The following is a 23,234-nucleotide window of genomic DNA, read 5'->3' on the forward strand; positions in this document are numbered from 1 at the left end:
ATATTATTTGTTTATATTTTGCTAAGGATTTTTGCTCCTATACTCGTGAGTGATATTGCTCTGTAGTTTTCTTTCTTTGGACTGCTTGGTTTTGGAGTCAGGGTAATATTGGACTCATAAAATAATTTGAGAAGTATTCCTTCTTTTGCTGTTTTGTAGACGAGGCTGCATAGAACTGATGCGAATTCTTCTGTAAACACTTGGTAGAATTCTCCAGTGAAGGCGCCTGGGCCTGGAGATTTCATTTTAAAAGAAGAAATTAATTTCTTTTAAAAGATTTAAATTAATTCAATTTAATTCTTCGATTTCTTTAATATATTTATAGGGTTATTCAAATTACCTATCCCATATTATGTGAGTTGTGGTAGTGTGTTTTTGAGAAATTGGTCCATTTCATTTAAGTTTCATCAATTTTATGTATGTAGAGCTGTTAGTAATTTTATTATCTTCTTGATGTCTGCAGTCTGCAGTTTCATCCATTGCTTCATTTCTAACATTGGTAATTGTGTCTTTTTTTTTTCTTTTTCAGTTTATCAGAAAGAACTGGTCAATTTTATTGCTCTTTTCAAAAAGATAGCTTTTCGTTTTGATTTTTCTCTATTATTTTTGTTTCGTTTTTATTTATTTCTGCTTTCATCTTTATTATTTTTTCTGCTTGTTTTGGGTTTATTTTGCTCTTTTTCTAGGTTCTTGAGTTAGGAGCACATTGATTTAAGGTTCTTTTCTTCTAATTTATGCATTTAGCGCCATGAGTTCCCCTTTCAGCACTGTTTTAGCTGCGTCTCACAAATTTTGATATAGTGTCTTCATTTTTGTTCAGTTTGATATATTTTTTAATTCCCTCGAGACTTTCTCATAGATCTATGGATTATTTAAGAATGTGTTGTTTAGTTTCTAGATGTTTGGAGATCTTCCTGTTTTCTGTCTGTTATTAACTTCTAGTTTGATTCCATTGCGGTCAGAGAACATATTTGGTATGACTTCAAGTCTTTTAAATTTGTTAAGGTTTCTTTCATGACCCAGGATATACTCCATCTTGGCAAATGTTCTATGAGCACTTGAAAAGAATGTTTATTTGGCTGTCATTGCATGTAATGCTCTATAAATGTCAATTAAATCCTATTGGTTGATGATGGTGCTGAATTCTTCTATAGCCTTGCTGATTTTGACACGTTGGCTGGGAAACAGGGAAATGATGCCTTCTTAATGCTGGGTGAGTGCAGAAGTTTAGAGTCCCCACTAGGTGAAAACCCCCGATCCCCATAAGACCTTCTCTGATACCTTCTCTGATGGGAAGGGGCAGAGATACCTCGTTACTACCTATCGGAGGGAGTTCTCATTAATATTGAGTGATGACAAAAGTCCTGCTCTCCACAAGAATTTCTCTGACCTGATCCCAGCAGGGAGGAGAAGGGGAACACTGTCACAGCCAGTAAAGGGTGGAGCCTTTGCTGACAGGGGATAGGGATGAGGTTGGGGCTACAGTTTTATGCACAGTAGGTATTTGGCTATAGTAAGTCAGTTATTGTCTAAAAGTTTTCTGTCTTGCTAGGCTGCCCTTTCCTAATCCTTTTGCTAGAGAGAGCAGGTGTCTGGAGGGAGAGTTTGTTGTCGGTACCATTAGTGTTTTGGGGTTGTAGCTTCTCTAGCACCTAGTTCAGGATATTTGAGGCAAAAAGGAAGCCCGGGAAACTCACCACTGTGCCATCACTCAGGTCCTAAGGTCCCCAGCTGGTCTGCCTTCTTCCTTCCACCTCTCAGTCCTCCTGTTTATTTTATATGTAATTTCTAGGATTTTAGTTGTACTTAGTGGGAGAAATAGAGAAAAGCACATTTCCACGTTGTCTGATATTATAAGCAATATTACTTTTACATCTTCTACTGTGTCCAAAATATTTAAAAATAACTTTTTAAATGATTAGGCGATGCTGGTGAAAGTTAAACTATTCTTTAAGATTTGGGGGGCACGGCGACTCACTCTCTGCCTCCCCGCTTTTCCAGAGGATTGCCTCTCTTTTCCTGTTCAGCCTTGTCCTCTTCTCCATGTTCCCACATGACCAGTCCCCCGAAAAGAAAAACTTTAACCTGCTCCTGCTGAGGATAGGGGTAGGTAGGTGGAAGCCTGAAGCCAATAGCAAATTATGTTACATTCAAATTTGAGTTATGGGAAAAAGAGTTATTAAAGAGGGTTTTGAAAAATTTAAAAGCCATTAGATGGTTTTGATATTTAAAATATTTAACAATTAGAACAGTACTATGGGAAGGTACCTGTTCCCATGAGTCATCTCGTACACAGGATTCAGAGAAGAGATCATTTACCAATCCATATGGATGTGTTTCGAAGTTTTAACAACCAGCCTTACCTATAACTATTCAAAAAAAATTTTTTTCTGAAAACAGCAGGTTGTGAAACCACAAAGATGATAAAAGTTGTTTAAAACACTTCTAATGACAAGCAGTGCATAACTAGAGTCTGGAAAGGGTAAAATTTAAAAAAAAAAGTATCTGAGACTTTTTATTCCTCATGTTGCTAAAGCTAATCAAGAAACATGAAAAATTATATTAATTAGTTCCCTTTGAGAGATGCAGTCAATATCATGTTGGTCACAGTTAAATGGAACTGTACAATCTTTTCATAATCAGAATAATAAAACATTTCAATTCCATAGAGTATATACTGTTATAAATGGACACACTGAAATTTCAAGAGCACAATCCCAGGTGGATGTATCCAAATATCACTACGCACATAGCAAGCAATGCAGAGATCCTGGGAGATTTTGCCATCCAATATTTCAGGAAGCAGGAAGCAGCTGGAGAAATCATCAATGGCTATGGGAAAAACTGAAATTACGTTCTAAAAGCTAAGAATAACTTATGAAAAAAAAAAGACACTATTCATAGAATCACAAAAGAAATTGATTGAGAGAATTAAGGCATATAGAACATTCTTTTGTAGGTGGTTGGTTGAGTGAGAAACAGTCCAATCCATAGCCAGGTTAGACAAAGGGACTGGACGTGATCAGAGCGAATTTTCTGTGTTAAGATCCAATGTCAGACACTGGGATACTTGCGGCCCTGAGGGATTGGAGGAAGGGTGGGTTTGGTGTTGGAACCCAGGCAACTGATGACTGACAGTTGGTGTCTTCTGTGTTGGATAGACCCTTTGTCATGTTGAAGTGATGATTTATGTAGTTCTATAAAACATTAAGAGAAAAAGATACAGTTAACTCCTTGCTACACTGAACAAAGAAAATAAGCATTGCATGATGTGAGCATCAGAATAATATTTAGAAGTCATTCATAACAAACTTTAAGGAATAAATGACATCCAAACAAGAAAAATAGGGGATGAGGTACAGAATGTACCATGTGCGTGGTTGGACAAGGCTTAGGTTGTGGAGACTTGACCAATGACCAGAGGTTGCCATAGCAGCAGTTCCTAGGCTACACTTCTATGCTGCTCATACCTTCTGTAACAAGGCCCTGTACCTTCTTTGCTCACAATCACACATACGTAGACTTAGTGCATGCAGATGCACATACACGGACACACACGCACACACCTTGAAGTTCTTCCTAGAGCAAACTCATCTCGTGCCCTCCAAGGATGAAGAACCATGGAGCCAGGTTCCTTTGAGGGCTGTTTTAAGCAAGAGAAGTTTAGACCACAGAGACTGAAGGTAGAAGCATGGTGGCCACAGAGGAAGCCGAATTCTCACTGGGGAGAAAGCAGTGTTGTAGGGACTGAGAAAGTGAGGCCGAGGATTCTGAAGGGAAGAAAACGGAGTGACCAATATCTTAAGATCAGGAAGAGTCTATCTGTTGGGCAAAGTGAAGCAGTCCAAAATGTTAAAGGCAAAATGGACCTTTTTAGGTATATTCAGACAAAATGGCACACTCCTTGAGAAGGTGATGTCAAGTGAACAGAAGACAAAAAATAAAAAAGAAAGAAAAGAAAAATCTCCTCCGTGTTTGCTGCTAGATTTTTTTTTCTTTTTCCTTTTTCTTTTCTTTCTTCTTTTTTTTTTTTTAGGCAAGGCAACCCTTGGTTGACCTCACAGATTGCAAGGACCCTGTCGGTTTACAATCCCTTATTTTTTTTATTTTTTACACCTATAGCATCTGGTTTTTTTAGGTGGACTCCCATCCAAGTACTAACCAGGCCCGACCCGGCTTAGCTTCTGAGATCAGACGGGATCAGGCTTGTTCAGGGTAGCATGGCCGTACACTTCGTTTTTAACCACTGAGAAATTTTTAAACTGGAAAGGGTAACAAAAGCATCTTATGAGAATAAAGGCCCCAGAATGGAAATAAGAGAAAGAAAGACTGAGCCCCCTTTCTCAATCAGTTCAAGTTTCCACACCCAGGTAAGTTATACCCCAGGGGGCTGAAGTAACTCACAGAAGTACTTTCAGAGTGTACTTTTAGAGTACTTTGAGAATTCATTGACATTGAGAAAATTACTAGAGACAAACAACACTGCCATTTTAAAAATAGAAATAAAGGTTTACAAACCAGTTCACCTGACTTTAAACCTTAGCAAGTTCAAGTTTATTAAAGAAATGGTTTGCATATTTAGGAAATACTATAGTGGGTGATAAGTGTTGGAAAGGATTTGTGAAGAAAAATTATTTCAAATGAACTTAATTTCCATTTTACTTAGGCAGGGGTCAACGAACTATAGCCCATAGGCCGAATCTGGTCTGCAGACAGTTTTAGTCCATAGGGTTTAGTGGAATGCAACCCATGCCTATGCATTTAAATATTGTCTGTGGCTGCTCTCATGATTCAACGGTAAGAGTCCGTGTGATCCATAAAGACAAAAGCATTTACTGTCTGACCGTTTACAGAAAGCTCACTGACCTCCGAGTTAGAAAAGACCACAGATATAACGTGTCTTGATTTCTGTAAGGCACGTATCAAAGCTTCTCGTGTAAATACACTAGAGAGAGATGAGTGGCAGTCACATACAAGGCGGACTTTCCCTGGAAGTGAGTCTCTGGAGACTTGTCACAAGATGCTACTCTTGGCGAAGTCCTGGATCCTACTGTTGACAGGGACCATGACAAGGACTTAAGTGACATGCTGGCTGGCTTTACAGAAATCTGTACAGTAGAAAATATGGAAGACGAATCAAGACCTCAAGTGATCTAATCAAGTTAGAATGTAGGGCTGAAACCAAAATGATAAGTGGATGAAAATTAAGTTGTATTTACATTAAAACAAACAAACAGACAAACAAGTGTGCACATACTACTGTATGACAGAAACGTGGTCTGGCAGTTCATGTGAAAGGGGTATGAGACCCAGGCCAGCAGCGTGAAGTGACTGATCAGAAAAGCCCCAGGGAAGGGCAGCGGCAAGATGGCAGACTAGGAAGCCCCAGGCCCTCGGTCTTCCATGGACACGTTAAATAAACAACTAGAGACTAGCTAAAGTAACTTTATAGGAGCTCTGAAAATCAGTCAAAGATAAGGGACCCAGCTATCCCGAGCATAACTATAGCTGAAGAGGGAGGCCACCCCTGAATGGGTTAAAGATGCCTGCTTTAGGAGCCTCTTCCTTCTGGAGATGGCATCCACGTGTCCCCTTGTCCCTGGCAATCTAACAAGTCTATCTTCTCTTTCTGGTTCCCCTGGTCACCCGAGCAAGCAGGGGACACTTCTATCCTCTTCTGGGCTCAGACAGATCATCCCTTCTCCCTCAGGCTACATGTGGTGGCTCCCTCCTGGCCCCCAGGTCCTGAAGAATCCCGCCAGTTTACTCGTTCCTCTATCAACTGCTCCCAGAGCCCCACCTTCTATCCCAACACTGCGTTGCCTTCTTCTGTGCCTCTTTTCACCTCTAGCCCTTCATTCTCCCCATACTGTTCAAGGTCTTTACTCACTGTCATTTATGAATATTGACACTGAGCCCAGAGACAAAAATGCAATGACCATTCTGTCTGTGCCCGAAGATACACACTCACGTGTGTGTTGGGGAACAAGGGGAAAAGCGGGGTGGGGGGGGTGGTGCGGGAGATGAAGTAGAGGGACTGAGCCAGACCCTTCCAACCCGAAACCATCAGGATCTGCCAGACTTCCAGAGCAGATTGGCCAGCCATCTGAAACTCCCATGCTTCTCTTCGCCTTCGCTGAAAGGAGCCCGAGTCGTCAGAGATGGAGCCCGAGGTCCTCTCTCCTCTGAAAAGCACATGCCCCTCGCCCAGGAAGACGCCCTGTGGTCAGGTGGGCAGAGCAGCAGCGTCCTCTCTGAGTAGCAAAGTGACCTTGGGCACATTCCTGACCTTTGTGAACTTTGTTTTCCATCTATAAGAGTGGGAGACAAATAATCCACCCTACCTACAAAGGGACATTCTGACTTAAAACACTCATTTAATTTAAAAAATCAGTAATGGTCAGAAAAACAATGGGAAATACATGTAATTATAATATTACTATTTATATGCGAATCATAGGTAAAATGACTCATACCTTTTGGGGCCTGCTCCTCCTTGGTATCGCTTATTTCTGATCCCGAGTGTGAATAAGTATTGTACTTTAGAGGCTCAAAAGGCAAGTCTTTATACCACTGACAAGGCTCAAACAATGCAGAAAATTTCATGTCCATATGAGAATCCTTGTTGCTGAAAATCAAAAAATGAGTGATATCTGTGAGCTGTAAAACTACTAGTGACCATGCATCCTGTGCCTATGGCTTCGTCTGGTCACCTTTACCGGGTCCTGTCAGTAGCGTGCGAACACGTCTCTGCTGAGCTGAAGTTTTCAGTGGTATTTGTAGCAAAACCTATAAAGCAGCTGACATATCAAGTACTGTACATATTAGCATAAACTCCTCACCTGTTATATAAAACATAACTGCATACCTACCAAGAGCAAGGCATCATGATAGGTGCTGGAGTACAGAACAAGAGGAGTAGGGCACAGGTCCTAATTTCTAGGACTTGAGAATCGAGTGTACTTTACATACGGCAGTTCCTTCTATTTCGAGGAGAGAGAAAATGCAAGTGCATTAGGGGGCGAGATCTGGACCACGCACTGGGACTGTGAGGACAAGGTTGGGCTGTGACCTGGGTGCCTGAAGTTCCGGCGTCGGGGCCAGCGCACTTCCTCTGGGTTTACCTGCCTCCTGGCTCCACCCTGGAGCTCAGCCCGCAGAACGCTCAGAGTAGCTGAGCTTTGTTCACGGTAAGATTAAACATTGCTTCTCGTATTTATTAATTAGCGTGTCTCCCATGTTTTGTGAACTGTTAACATCTTTTCCTCATTTATCTTTTGAGAATCTTCGTGTTGCCCATAACAATTTGCGTAAACTCTTTTTATAATGAATGTCAACTCTTTCGTTGTATTTTAATTAGCTTACTGTTTTCCTTTTAATTTTGTTTTGGATCTAGAGAAACTTAAAATGTTTATATCATCAAAATATATTCATCTCTTCTTTGTGATTTTGCTCATCATTCCAAAAACATTTAATTAACACTTTAATCAACGTACCACGCGAACACAGTTAAAACTAAGTCATATTATACAGAAGAGCTTATAATAAAAAGTAATAATCGCCCTGATTTCTCTTTCCAGAGAGCCATTTTTAACCATGTCTGTTTTAGGTGTTCTGACAATATTCTTATTTCTAAATAATATGTTACTGACATTTATTGATGTGTCAGCCTTAAACATATCTTTGGTAGATATGGCTTTCTGCAATGACTGGGAAGGATTCAGCTCGCTTAATATCACTTTCCCTGACTTTTTCCTCCTCTCCAGCAGTTCTGTCACTATTTTCAGTTCCCCCATCTGTCAGATCTACATCTTCATGTCCTCGTTCCATTTCTTGTTCCATCGATGGCAGATGATACATATTGACTTTCCGCCTCCACCTCCCAAACTTTGTCATTAGCGTTCTACTTTTCACTGTCAATGTTGATTGTACAGTTTTGACCTCATAGTTATATCTTTTCATGATTTAGCCAAAGGTTGATTAAAAATGTTGAACATTAATAGATAATTGGTTACTGCAGAGCCTGGCAGTTAGCTATGATTATGCGTCCTTCTTTGTAGTTCCATGTAATGAGTCCTACCTCGGCAAAAAAATTAAAAAAATTACTTTTCTAGGATCAAGTTCAAGTTGACCTCTACTTGTTCTCATTCCACGTTTAACTTAAGTTCATATCTGGCGGTAGCAAAGGCTGATGCGAATTGAGTCTGTTCAAGACAAAGCCTGTCCTTTAAATGAGGGTGTGTGTCTATGTCTACGAGGATGATATTAAGACTGAAGCTGAGATGAAGCGGGTAGAAGCAAGTCTCAGCAAGGTGTCCTCAGGAGTTCAGGGCTCTATCATGAGAACACAGTCCAATTAGCTATCCGGGCCTGTCCTTGACCTGGGAGTAACGGTTGTGGGTGGTATATGCATCCTACGGTGACATGTCCAGTGGGCACAAGCACATCTGTGTTACGTTTGAATGGCAAGCAGAGGCTGCATTGCTTGGTGGCAGTTCGTTAGCTCGGTCCTGGACTAGCTCTCCTGGAAAGCTCCCCCACTGCTCGGCAGGGACACCTGTCCCCGCTGGTCCTGGGCTTCCCATCAACTATCGCAAGGGCTGTATGGCAACAACGTTCCCAGCCAGGGATAGTTGAGGATGGGGCAATCTCCCTGCACCTAGGTGTTGTATTAGAAGTTCTGACTATTTGTTAGCAACTGATAAAGAGGTCGAATTGCTTGCTCGATGGAGGAGACCCCTCTTACCACCCTGGACCGAGTTCTTGGGTGTGTCTTCTTCCTGTTAGACGACAGCTTTTGGAACCTCCTCGCCGAATGCTAGCCCCCTTCCGGAAGAATACCCGTGCTCCTAAAAGACCTTGTGTCCAGTCTCTTTCTCCCACAGAGGGTTACTGAGCTCGTCCAGAAAGCACTTCCTGGAGAAGTATAAACTGAGACCAACACTGCCAACGTCTGGATTTTCCAGTGACCGGACAACTAACTCTTCCCTCTGCCGCTGGCAGTGGAAAAGTGCCATCGCTAACCCATGCTTGGGATCGTCTCTAGAAGTATAATGAGACTGAGTCTTTTCCCCTAAATACAGTCTTAGATGCGTTTATGTTTTATGGGCTAAATCTTTTATTCCAAACTATAGAAGCATAAAGATGTTCTTCCTTATAATGTGAAAAACATCATAATGCGTAGATTTTTGTGGCCAAGTCGCTAGTGATATAAATATAGGATGTTGAAGGGAACGCAGAAAGAAAATGGCAAGAAAATTTTCACTGGGTTTTTATTAATAGATAGTGGATTAGTTTGCTAGGTTTGCCATAACAAAGTACTGTGAACTGGGTGGTTGAAATGTATCGTCTCACATTTCTGAAGTCTAGGAGTCTGAGATCAGTGTGTCGGCAGGGTTGTTCCTTCTGAGGCTATGAGGGAGAATCCCTTCCAGGCCTCTCTCCTAGCTTCGGCAGTTTGCTGGCAATATCTGGTGTTCCTTGGCTTCTGCATCACCCCAAGCTCTCACCCTGTGTGTGAGAGTCTGTATCCAAATTTCTCCTTTTTATATGGACACCAATCATATTAAATTAGGGGCTCACCCTACTCCAGTAGGACCTGCAATGACCTTATTTCCAAATAAGGTGACATTTTTAGGTTCTGGGGGTTAGGACTCCAACGTGTGAATTTTGGAGGGGCACGATGCAACCTGTAATACCTATGTATTAGTGTCTTATTTTTGGAAAAGAACGCCTCTCCATTTAAAACACACACCAAAAAAAAAAAAAAAAAGGTTCGCAAAGATTGCCTTTCAACAATTACTTTTCCTTTGTATCAGACAAAGTTTTAAATAAAAATGCTTCGAAAGTCAGAAGTCTAAAAGTGGTGGAGTTGAAAGGCACATGTGTTACCACATGCGAAGGGTCAGAATTGAGTGACAAGTCCAACCCATCCTTTTCACGTAGGTCACAGATGATGTAGGCACATTGTGCCTATTAGGCATTCTCTCTTGCTCTCTCTCTTTTTTTTTTTTTTTTTTTTTTGATATGGGCTGACTGTTGTGTGCCTTCCCCAAAATTCGTATGTTGAAATCCTAACCTCCAACGTGATGGTACAAGAAGGTGGGACCTTAGGGAGGTGATTACATCAGGAGGTGAAGGCCTCATGAATAAGCTTAGTGCCCTAAAAGCAGAGACACAAGACAACTTGCTTCCTCTGTTTTCACCATGTGAGGACACAGCAAGAAGGCAGCCACTCACAGCCGGGAAGAGGACTCTTGTCAGAACCTGACCATGCTGGCACTCTAATCTCAGACTTCTCAACCTCCAGAGCCGTGAGAAATAACCATCTGCTATGCCACCCACTCTACAGAAACTTGTTACAGCAGCTTGAACGGAGACATTCTCTTTCTCACTGTATTCCTATCAACCTACCTTTCGGTACTAAAAAGACAGAACTTGAACAAATCCTCAGAGATCGACAGTTTTAACACTGTCATGGAAAGCTAATTAGCTAATTCTAATGCTTCAGTCTCTAGAATCTAGTGAAACGCGCAGATTTGGGTGGACTATTTAGGAGAGACAGTTATTTTTCGTCATCGGGTTATTGAAGGAAACCCAAAGTGTTCCAACAACAAAACTCAGGAATGAAGGAAAGCTCTACTTATTTTTTAAACTGTCATGCTCGTAATGTCATTATGACACATCACTCACAAAATGTTCCTTTGCTGTGGCAGACTTTTAAAATGACTTTTTAAAGTTATACTAATACTTCAAAAATTATAAAATACTCGCTCTTGAATATATAGAGAAGAACAAAGAAAATTAAAATTGGCCACAATCCCATCGCACGAAGATAATAACTGATAGAATTTTGGTGTACTTCTTTTCAGTGTTTTCTATACATACACGTAAATATTTTTAGACCTACGTTATGCTGGACAGACATTTGCATCTGACTTTTAACACTATATTATAGGTACTGATTTGTATTGAACTCTTTATAATAATCTATCTAAATTTTTTAACATATGGAGTGATATGAGAAACCACATTATAGTTAAAGGATCTATTTTTCCCATTTTTGAATAGTTCATCAAAGTCCCACGGATTTTTAATAGTTTTTTTAGGATATAAAAATAAAAAAATAATGTACCCTGTGTAGACAATTTAGAAGTTACAGAAAAAGATAAAGAAAATAAAAATAATTGGTAATCCCAGAGGAATAGCCACTGTTAATTTTTTCGTGTACTTCCACCCATTGTATTTCTGTCTATTACGTTGCCATGCATTCAGACACTCCAGAGAGACTGCCAAACCCCTTCTGAAGAGTCCTTTACTTGATTCTCTGTTACTGTTCTGGCCACAGATGATTGGATAAAGCATTGGTGCCTGACATAGAGGCGAATAATCTATAGACCAGCTTGTTATCTACCAGGGCCCTGACTAGAGATCACTATCCAAGAGTGGCATCCCATAGTAGGTGGTGATTGACCCAACCAGCCATATCTTTGCTTGGGAAGTTTGGATTCAAGGCATACAGAGAGATGGCCAATTATTGTGGCAGGCACAGCTTAAGTAGAAACAGAAGACAGCAGAATGCCTGCAAAAGCCAAGCACTAAAATCAGTAGTAATAGTCTATATAGAGTCCTCAGCTTATACATATTCAGACTTTCAACCACACTCTGACATGTTAAGCATTAAGACCCTGAAACGACACTTTATATATTGGACATCAGCTGGTAAATAATTTGAAATAGTATTGTATTAATCGGAGATGCTGATTACAAAATACAGATACCGACTCTGGCCAATTTGAATATTAAAAAGAGAATTATTGAAAAGCTATTGAGTAGTTTATAGACCTAGTGGAAAACTAGAGAACCAGGCTTAAAATCTGGGGCAGGAACCAAGGTAAGCTAGGTGCTAAAAACATGGCCGAGTTGCAATACAGAAAGAGATTGGTAGACATCATTGCTTTCACTCTGTAGTGGATTTTGATTCTTCCACCACTGGTGACTTAAAGGATCTCTAACCGCCCCTGTACCTTTCTGTCACTCGCTCAAGACTCAGAGACCCAGAGAGAAACTTCCAGTTGTAAGAACCTAGTTTATATGCCCATGCACACCCTGAAGGGCTAGCATTTACTCCATTCAAATTCCATGGTGGGAATTTGGCCCTGTTTCCTAGTTTTAGGATTTGCCCGAAGCCTAAGGATTAGAGGGCCATGATTTTAACTAACTAGCCGAAAAGAACCGATTCCATTGACCAAAACTCAACTCACCCCTTTTCAGGATATGTTCCAAAGAAAGTTTTAAAAGAATCTTCATAAAACTCAGAACTTCTCTGTAGTTGTAAAGCTGTGAAATAATGTAAACCACTGATGATGGGTGCTGGTACTGAACCCCTGAAATTAGAAATAACAAAAAAATCCAAAGAATATTATAATGATACCATGCATACACACATGTAATACCTAAATACTGACCATTACATCTCACATAAATGCAAATGCCAATAAAATCAGTTTGGAATAATGTAATGTATACACTCATGAACATTCAACTCAGACACTGAAACTATACTCTAATTCGTAGATTAGGCAAATTTGTTTGTTGTAAATATCTGTTATCCATGAAACCATTAATAATGGCAAATTATCTTCCCACTGATTAGTAGATATTCTATTGTAAACTCTATTTCATTTGCTATATCAGGCCCAACAATATATCAACTGCTATAAAAATTAAAATAGACATTTTCCATTTTTTTATAATCTAATGCTTTGAAATAATACTAGAATAAAATAATTCGGAAAATTCTAATATTATACTCTCAACTGAACTTTTAGTATAACATATTCCCTTTTCAACTATCCTAGCCTGTTTCCCCAGAGTGACTTAAAAGAATCGTTAACCATTTTTAGTGAATAAATCCTACTGCTATTCACCCTAGACTTGCTAAAGAGTTGCTATGTGCTAAGTAGCCCAGTTGCATATAAATGAATGCAAATTCAAAGCATCTATCTGTCCTCATATGACCCATTTCGAGCTCATATTTAAAACTTCTTAATTTCTTTGTTTACGGTGTTTTAATAGGCATTGCTGGTCAGAGGTCACAAGGCCCTAGCTTTAGCTGTTTTAGGGGACACTCACTGCCTATCTCCTGGCCACAATCCTCCAGAACCCCCAACAGAACTTTGTACATACCACAGAGCCTGTCTCTTGAATAAGACCATCCAAAGATAGCCTACTAATATGGAGAAAATTAATGACACCTTTTTTCATATATGCAGAGAAATAGACAAAATATTGGATAAAGATTTTCAACAGGTAGCTTAAAATTACAGACAATAAAAAGAACTGTAATTTAAAACAATTTGAAATAGCTTTTAAATTCTGCATCGCTGGGTCCATTTTAGCACGAGGTCCCTGCTCATGTGGATGATTTAGGATTCATTTGCTGTATCTGGATACTAGAAAATCAATCTAAAGATGCCCAGCTATAAATAAACGTGGTAAGTCACTACCTTTGAAACAAGAGTGTGTGATGAGGAGGTGTCTTTCCCATTAGGGCCTGCCGGGCTGCCTTATACTGTCTCTCCAAAGACTTTCTTTCCTAGACAAGAAATATGATCAGAAAATTACACTGATGTTAAAAATATGTCTCTTCCTACCAGAGATTGCCAAGTATGTAGAAAGAAAAAGGAAAAATAGATACACCTAAAAAAACAATCACTATTTGTTCTGTGGGAAAAAAACAACTTTATAAATAAAATCAAAATACTTTTATGAAGGCTGTCATTTAAAATATAAATTTTATACGACATCCAAGTAATATTGTGGCAAATTTTTATTAACATTTCATATTTATATTCTTTATCTTTCTAATGAGATTCTCTCTCAAGGATCCAGATTATTATTCTTTTTAGTCTTCCCAGACTTTAGTAACTAACTGATTGAATAAATCCAACAATTTTTAAGTATCATCCTGAACTAGGACAAACCAAGAGGTCTTTCTCTGGCATTTCACCAGCATAACTGTCACCATCACTAAATCCTTAGCATTTGATGGGGATACGAAGATATAAAAAACACAGGCTCTTCATTCAAGTTTATAATCTGGTGGCAAAAGGCAATATTAAAAGGTGGAGATAAAAGAAGATTGCATATGCTGTTTTATAATTAGTCCATGTGTTTTACACAGATCACCGGACGGAGTGGGACCTGTTTAGCAACTGTCCATGTACCGGATTTCTTCACTTTAAGCAAATGTAATGTGTCAAATTCTTAATTTACAGAAAATATAAATTGGCAAGTACTTGTTTTACTTAAAAGACTATTCATTTATAAAGGGACTTACGAAAACATTTATTTAAACAGCAAGTGCATTTACAATATTCTGATCTTTGCTTGTAATAACTTAATCTGAGATAAATTTGTTTTGATTTTAATGTCAACACCAGACTCCTCTGTAAGTTGATAGTCACTGAAAATTACACAGGAAATAATGAACAGGTATGCCGGTAAAAGGATCCATGCCATAGCTATGGTGGCGAACCCACAACTCCAGGCTAGCTGTGTGCTTAGCCTTGGCGGCTAGCATAGTTTTAAGAGTCTGCATGTCTTTTGGGGAAATTTTTTTAAGAATCTAGTTTTAAGGATTAAGGTGATGTGATTCTAAAACGTTTTGGCATTGCAAAAACTTACCTGCAGGAGCGGCTCTGCTCTGTGGTGATGTTAAGATCGGCACAGTGAGCATCTTGGGGAATCGACTTATACCCTCCCTTTGGTCACTCCTGTATCCCATGAACATATACCTTAACACAAAGTGGGAGCTCAAAAAATATTTTTCATGTACAACAGTATAAGTTTGGGGGGATAATAGAAATAGTGAGTTAACGTTTACTATTCTTTATAATCTGGACTGGAATTTGCTGTCCACAGTGGCTAGCTTGAGAAATTCTAGGTCAAGCTTTTGAAATTGTTCCTTAGAAACTGTGACACACGAGAACTAACCCATGAACCCCCTGAACACAAGCTCTCAGGCAGATATTTGATTGCCAAGACCATCTTACTATTTCTCTGACCATTAGCTCTGTGGTTCCATGTAAGCAGAATAAGGGAAAAATATCTGTTGGGTGGGAGGGAGGGGGGTCTATTAAAAAGGAAGAAATAAGCAAACTCTTTAACTTTCACCATTTAAAAACTATATATTTAAATAACACCATAAATGTCTAAATTGTTTCATATCATAAAATTATATTGACCAAGTCTGCTGTCCTATTCTGTTGATTGATTTTTTCCCGAATCACTCTATACTTGTATGTACATCGACTATTATGATTTCGCTTCATACCATCCTTATTTCTTTCCTATGCCGAAGCATGGTTTCAATTAGATCATGACTAAAAAGATGACAGGTAGTGGAAGCATAGCTTTTGGATTTTCCAGAATCCCCACATGAAAAAAGATACAGCACTAAAGAGTAAAATGAAAGATGTATCAAGTCATTTATAAGAAAACTAGGTGACAGGGTAATCCCTCGAGCCCCCAAATACAGGTAATAACAGCCACAAAACTGGCATGGTATCCATTTCTATGCAATAGGAAGTCGAAGAAAACAACAGGGTGACTAAAAGAATTGAGAAAAGGAGAACCTGAAAATAGTATTCGATGGAAAGCAAATAGGACAATTTGGGAAACACAGCTGAAACATGTCGAGATCTTGTTTTCACTCCAATAGTGGGTAAGAATGAGGAATTCACAGTAAGTTCTGAAGGACCTGGATCAACTGTGAGTTCTTGAAACCAACCCAGTGGGGCTCCCTTCTGAGGCCTTACATTGAGGAAAAGCTGGCAGGAGTAGAAGAAAAATTAATTAGGACAGAGTCAACAGAGACAAAGGAAAGAGAAAGTGTAGCCCAAACTGGGCAGGGGCAACAAAGCCAGGAAATCTCAGAAAGGAAAGTTTTTATACATTAACACTGTTTGAAGGAACCATGCTGCCTCCTAAGAGCTTGATAAATAGTTTTACATAAAAATGAGAAAATTTATGGTCAAATTCCATACAAATTATTTAAAGAAACAGAGAAAAAAGAATAGAATAACACCTCTACATACAATGAAAACCTGTTCATAAAGCAGATAAAGTTTACAGTCTACTACTTCAGAATAAACTAAAAGACATTAAGAAAATGATACAACGCGTTAAGGAACAAATAAATCACAATTTTACAAACTCAGAAATAAGGTGACAGAACTCAGGAAAGACTTAGAAATATAAGGAGAAAAATCACGTTAGAAACAAAAAACAACTGGAAAGAATGCAGAAGTTAATAAACAAAACAAATAATGCCTTAAGAGAAACAGGAAGTGAATGGAGGAAAGTTTTTAAACTCAAAAATAAAAAAAAAGAAAAGAGGTGAAATGGTTTTTTAAAAAAATGACAAATATTTTAGACAAAAAAGATCCAAAGTATAAATCCTTGACAAAGTACACCAAAACAAGGAAACGAGATAGATGATAAAAATTACAATTCAACTATAGAGTATAACAGTATAACAGACTGTTAACATCAGGTAAGAATTCAGGAAATATTGTTCCCATAGCCCTTTCCATATCTGCTAGAGAATAAACTTAGATAACAAAACAACTAGAGAGACACCAACCTAAGTTCTAATGATGACTATCAAATGTCTACAGCTTTTGTCTTGAAAACTAAGACAAAATTAGAGTTAAAAGGGAGAGGGTATATAATGACCATATGCTCTGATAATGTAGCTATAACACAAGCATAAATAATAGGAGAAGAACATTTGCCCCCAATTTTTAAAATCTGTTTTCACTTTTTATAATGGGAGCTGGTGGAATTAGCATTGTTATTTTGAGATTCTTCTGTGTGTAATGTAGATAAAACAAATGAGATATTTAATGAGATACTGTAATTCTATTATTTCCTATGCCTTTCAGAATCAGGATTCTTGGTGTAGAGGGGAAAAAAAATATGTAATAGAGAAGAAGTTAGGTAAAAATCCTGAAGTCCTGAACCTGAGTTGGAAATATCAACTTGAATTCATGAAATATTTTATCTATCCACAGAATGGCCTAGACACGGTGATCATCCCCATAGCAATATGCATTCCTGGGCAACGTGGTCTTGTACGACCATCTCCCATCTAAAGAAGCAAGGCTTCTTGGAGAAAAGATTGATTCCAGGTCTAGAACAGCTAATGAAACAAAAGAGCATAGGCCGTCTTGTCATAAAAGATAGCAAGATGGCTACCAAAAGTACATGGGTCAAGAGGAGCGACTGGAAGAGGGTCTCACTGGCCAAAGGTAGGATAAATTTCAATGGGGATAAAAAATGCAGTGGGTGGATACCTTTCAATTGAGATCATAAGTGGTATTTTAAAGTTAATTGGTCACCTTCGGAGACTAACAGGAAACCAATTTATTACCTCGAAAAAAGCATTTAGACTGCCGATCTTACATGAGCTGTACCACTTGGTAACCAGGCGGTAGGTGACAGAAGTGTCCCTTTATAGTATTATTTTGGCTAATAAATGTGGTGCTGAAAAATGCACCTGAGTAGAAGAAAGTGCTTTTCTCTGGGAGTTGAAATAAACATTTCTAAACTGTGGAATCCTGGGCAAGCTCCCTGAGCGGATGCTTCCCAGTATCGAAAGGAAACAGTGCAGAGCAGATGTAGGTGCCCAGTATGTGTCACCACAGATCCACTTTCCCACTGGCCTTCGTACATTTGGGTACTTTATAAAATTGCACCGGCCTTATCTGCTACACACATGCATTTGCTAAATCGGCTTTGAACGAATTGGTCATTCAGCAATTTTTTTTTTTTTTTCCTGAAGAATTGGCTGTCAGTAACTTGGCCCGCTTCGGGAATAAGGATGTTCCCTAAGGAGGTCAGAGGAGCTTGTTGAGGAAACAGATAGAATTGAAATTCGGACAATCGAGCTTCTTCTAGAAGGCAAAGACCTTCTAGAAGTCACAATAACTCCAGAGCAAAAAATTGTCACTAAGGCATCATAACCTTCCTGTATGCTTTCCAGGGATTCAAACACGCAAAAAGGGGGTGGGGTGCCATCAGGGAGGGAAACCGAAGTATAATAATATCTGACAAGGAAAACACAAGAACTTAGATTTCTGTAACCAATAGTACATGCAAGTGTCGTATAAATGAAAACTTCCCATCGGATAGTGTCTGTTATATACTTTTTGCAGCAAAAAGAGCTGTACATTTTATTTTTTTACTCACACCTGAAAACTGTGTTTAAGAAGCAAGGCTGATTAAAATTATATGTACAGTTCTCCAAGAATCTTTTAGAGATGTTCAAGTAACGTCTTCTGGGAGTCATTCAGAAAAGTAAATACCCTTTAAGCTATGAAGAGAGAAGAAATAAACCAACAAAGGATTGTATAAGAAAGAAATGAGGAAATGAGTGAGTAAATTAAATATTTTGTTCATTTATTTAAACCCATATTAAATTATGGTCATATTCAGAGAAAGCATTTTATGTTGATAAACTATCAGAATAACAAGAAAAGTGACGTTGCAGGGTTTTTTTTCAGACCCGAAGAGCAAAGAATAATACTCTTGGACATTTTTTCCTAACAAAGTCAAGTCAGTTGGGTCCTAGAGTAAATCCCCAGTGACTTTAGATACGAGGAACTAAAAACAGCTGTCAGTATGTTAGGAGTCAGTCACATTGAGAATTTCCATGCTCCATTAGCCTGTTTTCTACTTAAAGAAAAAAGGCAGTAGTAGAAAGGCTAGGGACACACTGACCTCGCCCTACCGGTGAGAGGTGACCCGGGGATGTCACTGCTAGAATATACATTCCATAGGGGCAGGGACGGCGTCCACCTTGTTCCAGCACCTCGAACAGCGCCTGGTCAACGAATATCTGCTCTACACTGAAAAGCAAAGCCAGATCCTACACACAGGGCAGGAATGCAACAAATTCAGGGTGGGCAGAGATGGGTGAATGAGGAAAATGAAAGGAAGGGCAGAGGGGAAGGGGCTGTAATGTTGCTCTTATATAAAAATCTAATTTGTTTTTGAACATTGACATTATATCTAATAACCTTGTGGAATGTACTTATTTCCTAAATTTACACTGATTATTATTTTTATTTACAGAGAGATAGTTGACTGATAACATTGTGTAAGTTTAAGGTGTACAACAGCTGGGGGCCTGAACTCCTTCTCCCTCCCTGCTATTATCACCATAGCAACTAACATTTGTTTAATGGTCAATCGTGTGTAAAGAAGTTCCATATGCATTTGATATAATAATTTTGTAAGGCAGACATTATTAGCTCCACTTTACAGGAGAGAAAATGACACCTCGGAGCAGATAAGTGACTTTTATAAGATCACCCAGTAGGTGGCAAGACTGTCACATAAACTCAGAGCTGGTGCATTTTCCTCTCAGGTAATGAAGCCAATAGTTAAATGTAGACAGAAGCAAGTAGATTAAAAACATACACAGACCCAAACACACACATAAATACACGCTTACCCAACTGGTTATGACATGTGTGTCTGTGACTACCAAAGAAGAGAACGGACCATCCATAAGACACACGAAAAACCAGTCTCATTGTTTGACATACACCTTGACATATGTGGAGCTACACACTATGCACACGGTAAGAGTGGAGTGTGAGAATGGAGGGATTAGACCGAGAGACCTCGGGTCCACGGTGAATTCTGGGGCAGGCGTGAGCGGAGAGGAAGATGTGATCTTTAACATACATGGGAAGAGTGCCCCAGAGAAACAGAACCAACAAAGCATCGATGAGGAGAATTTCTACTGTCCCTCACTGTCAAACGGCTTTCTTGATAATTTCCAAAGATGAACACATTCAATCTACAGGTAAGATACCCAAAAAGCACAAACAAACGTTTCCACTTTTTTTTTTTTTTTGACAATTTAAGATACAGATTTTTGACAGACAGAGGAAGTTGCAATTACCTTCTTCCATCCACTAAAAAGTTCTAAAAATACATGAAAGTTTATGTCAGGAAAGTAAAATGAGGAAAGTATCGTCTCCTAAGGGGTATAATGATATATTTGATATATGTGATATAATTTATATGAAAGTCCTTCCCAAATTATAAACGTTGTATAAAGGCAATTTATGTTCTCCAATATAACACTGTAACATCTCACTAGAGCTTCTGTTGTGACTTTAAAAAGGCACATTGCTCCTGCTGCAGCTCTGTGACAGCTACGCACAATGTTAATGTCCTAGGAAATATCCTAAAATTTGCTGAATACTCGGCATTTCAAAATAGCATTGAATTCATAATCTTTAAAAGAAAATGGGGCACTAAAAACAATCCTAGGAAATTTGCCCCACGTCTATGGCAGCAGTAGTTCAGTATTATTTACATTTGCACTAATTTCTGAAGAGTGAACCAGTTGATTCTTAGGAGATTCGGTTTGCTTTTCTTTGAAACTATTGTGTTCCACTGTCTCCCCAGCAGCACTGACAGGTGGTGGGTTTCAGCACTGTCGTCTTCGTGAATAGGTAACCGCCCACCCTCCAACACGCGGCACTGTAGGTGTTCTAGGCTAGGCTCTCGATGCCCTGGGTCATGCGGCTGAACAGTTGCTGAGGGAGGTGACCGCAGGAAAGGAGCGACCCAGGGTGAGGCTCTTTTTGACAACAGGTGGTCTGTAATACCTGCTCCCCTCCCCCACCTAGCGCCACCAAGGTGGCCCCTCTGGTGCCTTTTTATCACACTCTGCCCTCTCTAGCTTCTCCGTACTGTCCATTCATTTTATATTGAAATGTCAGAGATGAACTATTGGCAGGAACATAGAGTGTGAGTTTTTTTTTGTTTTTTGTTTGTTTTTTTCATGTCTGGGTACCTGTGTGCCCTTGACCAGAGAAAAGCTGTCTTTAATTAGGCCTGAGAGTTTTCTAACAGGAATATTCAGATTGGTCATGTGTAAGTAAATCATGAATACCCACTAACCCGCAGAGGACTGCAAGAGATTATTATGTCTGAAAGTCTAAGCTCCAAGAAGCATAAAGCCGTACCATCCAAGGAGGACAGGACAGCAAGTGCAGAGAAAGCGGGGGCCTGACCTGGGAAGAGCTGGGCTTCCCGGGAGGGGAAGGACAGGTGCTGATGGGTTCCTTGTGCAGAGGGGGTGCCTCAGGGCATGGCAGGATCTCAGGGGTCAGTTCTAAGCAAAGCTTCTAGTAGGAGAGGACATGGAGAATACCAGAGCCACTGGCTCAGAACGGGACTCAGGGTCTTGGATGAGGGGAATCTTCGTGGTATCCATGTGGTCTGGAGGCTCTTCCCCAATTTTCCAGGACGGTGTGTAAGTCTCAAGATTCCTGAACTTAATCCAAAGAACAGGCATCATCCTCACTCCTAATGACTGATATTTGATATCCCACAGATCCTGGCGGACAGGAATAATTCCAGATTTAATTTATTTTGGATAAATATGCGGTCAGGTATCATGGTTCAAATTCATATTATTTATAGATGTTTAGAGCCCACCCAAGGCTCCTTCTAAGAAGCCATAATCTGTACCAAGAGCTCTGCCTTTAGCCTTGCCACGGAGAGCTGGACAAGCAGTCTAATGTGATCTGTGTGGCATGGCTTGGAAATCCAGCTGGGCCAATTAGATTCCCTTGCCTTCTGCAATATGAATTAAAGAGCCCGAGAGAAGTTGCTGGGAATTATGGACACGGAGCCAAGAGGTCGTGGGGAGTTGGGGCTGGTGCCCATGAGAATGAGTTCAAATTATGTGGGAGGAAAGCCTGAGTGAGTGCAAGAGATTGGGAGGGAGAGAGGAAGGAAGACAGGGAGGGAGGGAAAGAGGGAAAGGGAGAGAGGACAAGAAAACATTTACAAAAGGGAAGCAGAGATGAAAGGAGCTCGATGTCTCTGGGAGGAGGAGACAGCACGTGGCTTTCCAGGCCTGGCTCCTATTTCTGTGAGGGCTGCACTTCATCCCAGCTCACGATGCACTGTGAATCTACTCGTCGTACTTTTTGTAATGCAGCCACTTCTTACTTAAGCTGACTTAAATGAGGATGTTTCTTGCACGTGGAACACCCCACTCTTACGACTAAGTCAGAGTTGAATGCATATTGCCTGTATATACCGCAGCATCAGACTTTTCATGAAGTACCCAGTCTGATTCTTCTGACCACTGCTTATGGTTCTGACTTGAGAAGATGATGTGATTATTTGCTTAGAAGGGGCCAGCCTTAAGGGCATATATCCAGAGTTGACACCCAAAAGTTTCGTTGCTGCGATGACAATGCAATGATTTAGACCTCTTCGAATTCCCAAATCATCACATTAAAACTATTACAAATGGAAAATGAGCACAATCTGATTTGAATGCAGTGCCAAGTCTGCATTCAATACTTCTGCACATACTGATGTCTCTGAGTTCTCAGAGAACTGACTTGGGACTAAATTATATGACTGGTTTAAATACTGCCAAGTTATAAAACATGGGCTCTTTGAGTGAACTCACTCTGATGACTCAGCACAAGAACATTAAAAATTATATCCCAACAAGAAAGCAAGTTTTCCCTGGAAATATATATTTTTACAGCATTAATTCTACTGTCTTGCTTTTCTATTCTTGCTAAATAGAAGAGCTTAGTGTCGGTCTTGACTAGGAGCTTAAGGGGAAAGGTACTCACAAAATCTAAACTGAATATTACATTTTTAGAATCCATGTATATTCTTAGAGGTGTAAAAAAGAGGCGAAGAAACTTGTCTTTAGATGACACCAGTCAGAAAATAGTTTTGGTGAAACTCATTAGTCTGGAACTATCACCGCACCCCCCTCCACTTTGTCTGACACTGTGTAATGATGCTCCGTCGCGGCTTCACCCCATCTATCACCCCTCCTTACCACTGGAGACTTTTGGGCTGAACGTCTGGCCCATAATTTCTCAAAGTAGTTTCTGTCTGTAGAATGCAGTAAATCACATGAACTCGCATCCCTAGGCTTTTCAGAAGACTCTCCAGATTTCAGCTGAGGTGTCTTAGTATCTAGTAGGGAGAAAAAAACACCAAAGTTTAAAATGAAAGACATAAAAGCAGAAAAAGGAAATTTCTGAAGTGAAAGAAATGCTTTGTATCTGGATTTGTCCAAACACAACAAACTGCATAGTTAAGGTCTGTGCATTTCTATCTGAAAGTAAGATAACTAAGAGTATGTCTTAGAATAAGATTATGAT

The 23,234-nt window shown here is 39.6% G+C and overlaps 1 protein-coding gene and 1 pseudogene across 1 annotated transcript in view; both read right to left on the reverse strand.

The window, feature by feature from the left end:
* Positions 1-470: 470 nt before the first annotated feature.
* LRGUK (leucine rich repeats and guanylate kinase domain containing) overlaps positions 471-23,234 on the reverse strand; it is a 104,301-nt gene continuing 81,537 nt past the window's right edge. Inside the window, exons 16-20 of the mRNA XM_039860919.1 lie at positions 22,907-23,046; positions 13,509-13,597; positions 12,264-12,386; positions 6,477-6,628; positions 471-3,197 (exon numbers count right to left, since the gene is read on the reverse strand). Of these exons, the coding sequence (XP_039716853.1) occupies positions 3,055-3,197; positions 6,477-6,628; positions 12,264-12,386; positions 13,509-13,597; positions 22,907-23,046 (647 nt within the window). The 3' untranslated portion in view covers positions 471-3,054. The remainder of the gene's footprint in view (positions 3,198-6,476; positions 6,629-12,263; positions 12,387-13,508; positions 13,598-22,906; positions 23,047-23,234) is intronic.
* Positions 4,114-4,232, reverse strand: LOC120601367 (uncharacterized; annotated as a pseudogene).

The sequence above is a fragment of the Pteropus medius genome, unplaced genomic scaffold (assembly GCF_902729225.1).
Source record: "Pteropus medius unplaced genomic scaffold, Ma_sr-lr_union100, whole genome shotgun sequence".
Classification (NCBI taxonomy): domain Eukaryota; kingdom Metazoa; phylum Chordata; class Mammalia; order Chiroptera; family Pteropodidae; genus Pteropus; species Pteropus medius.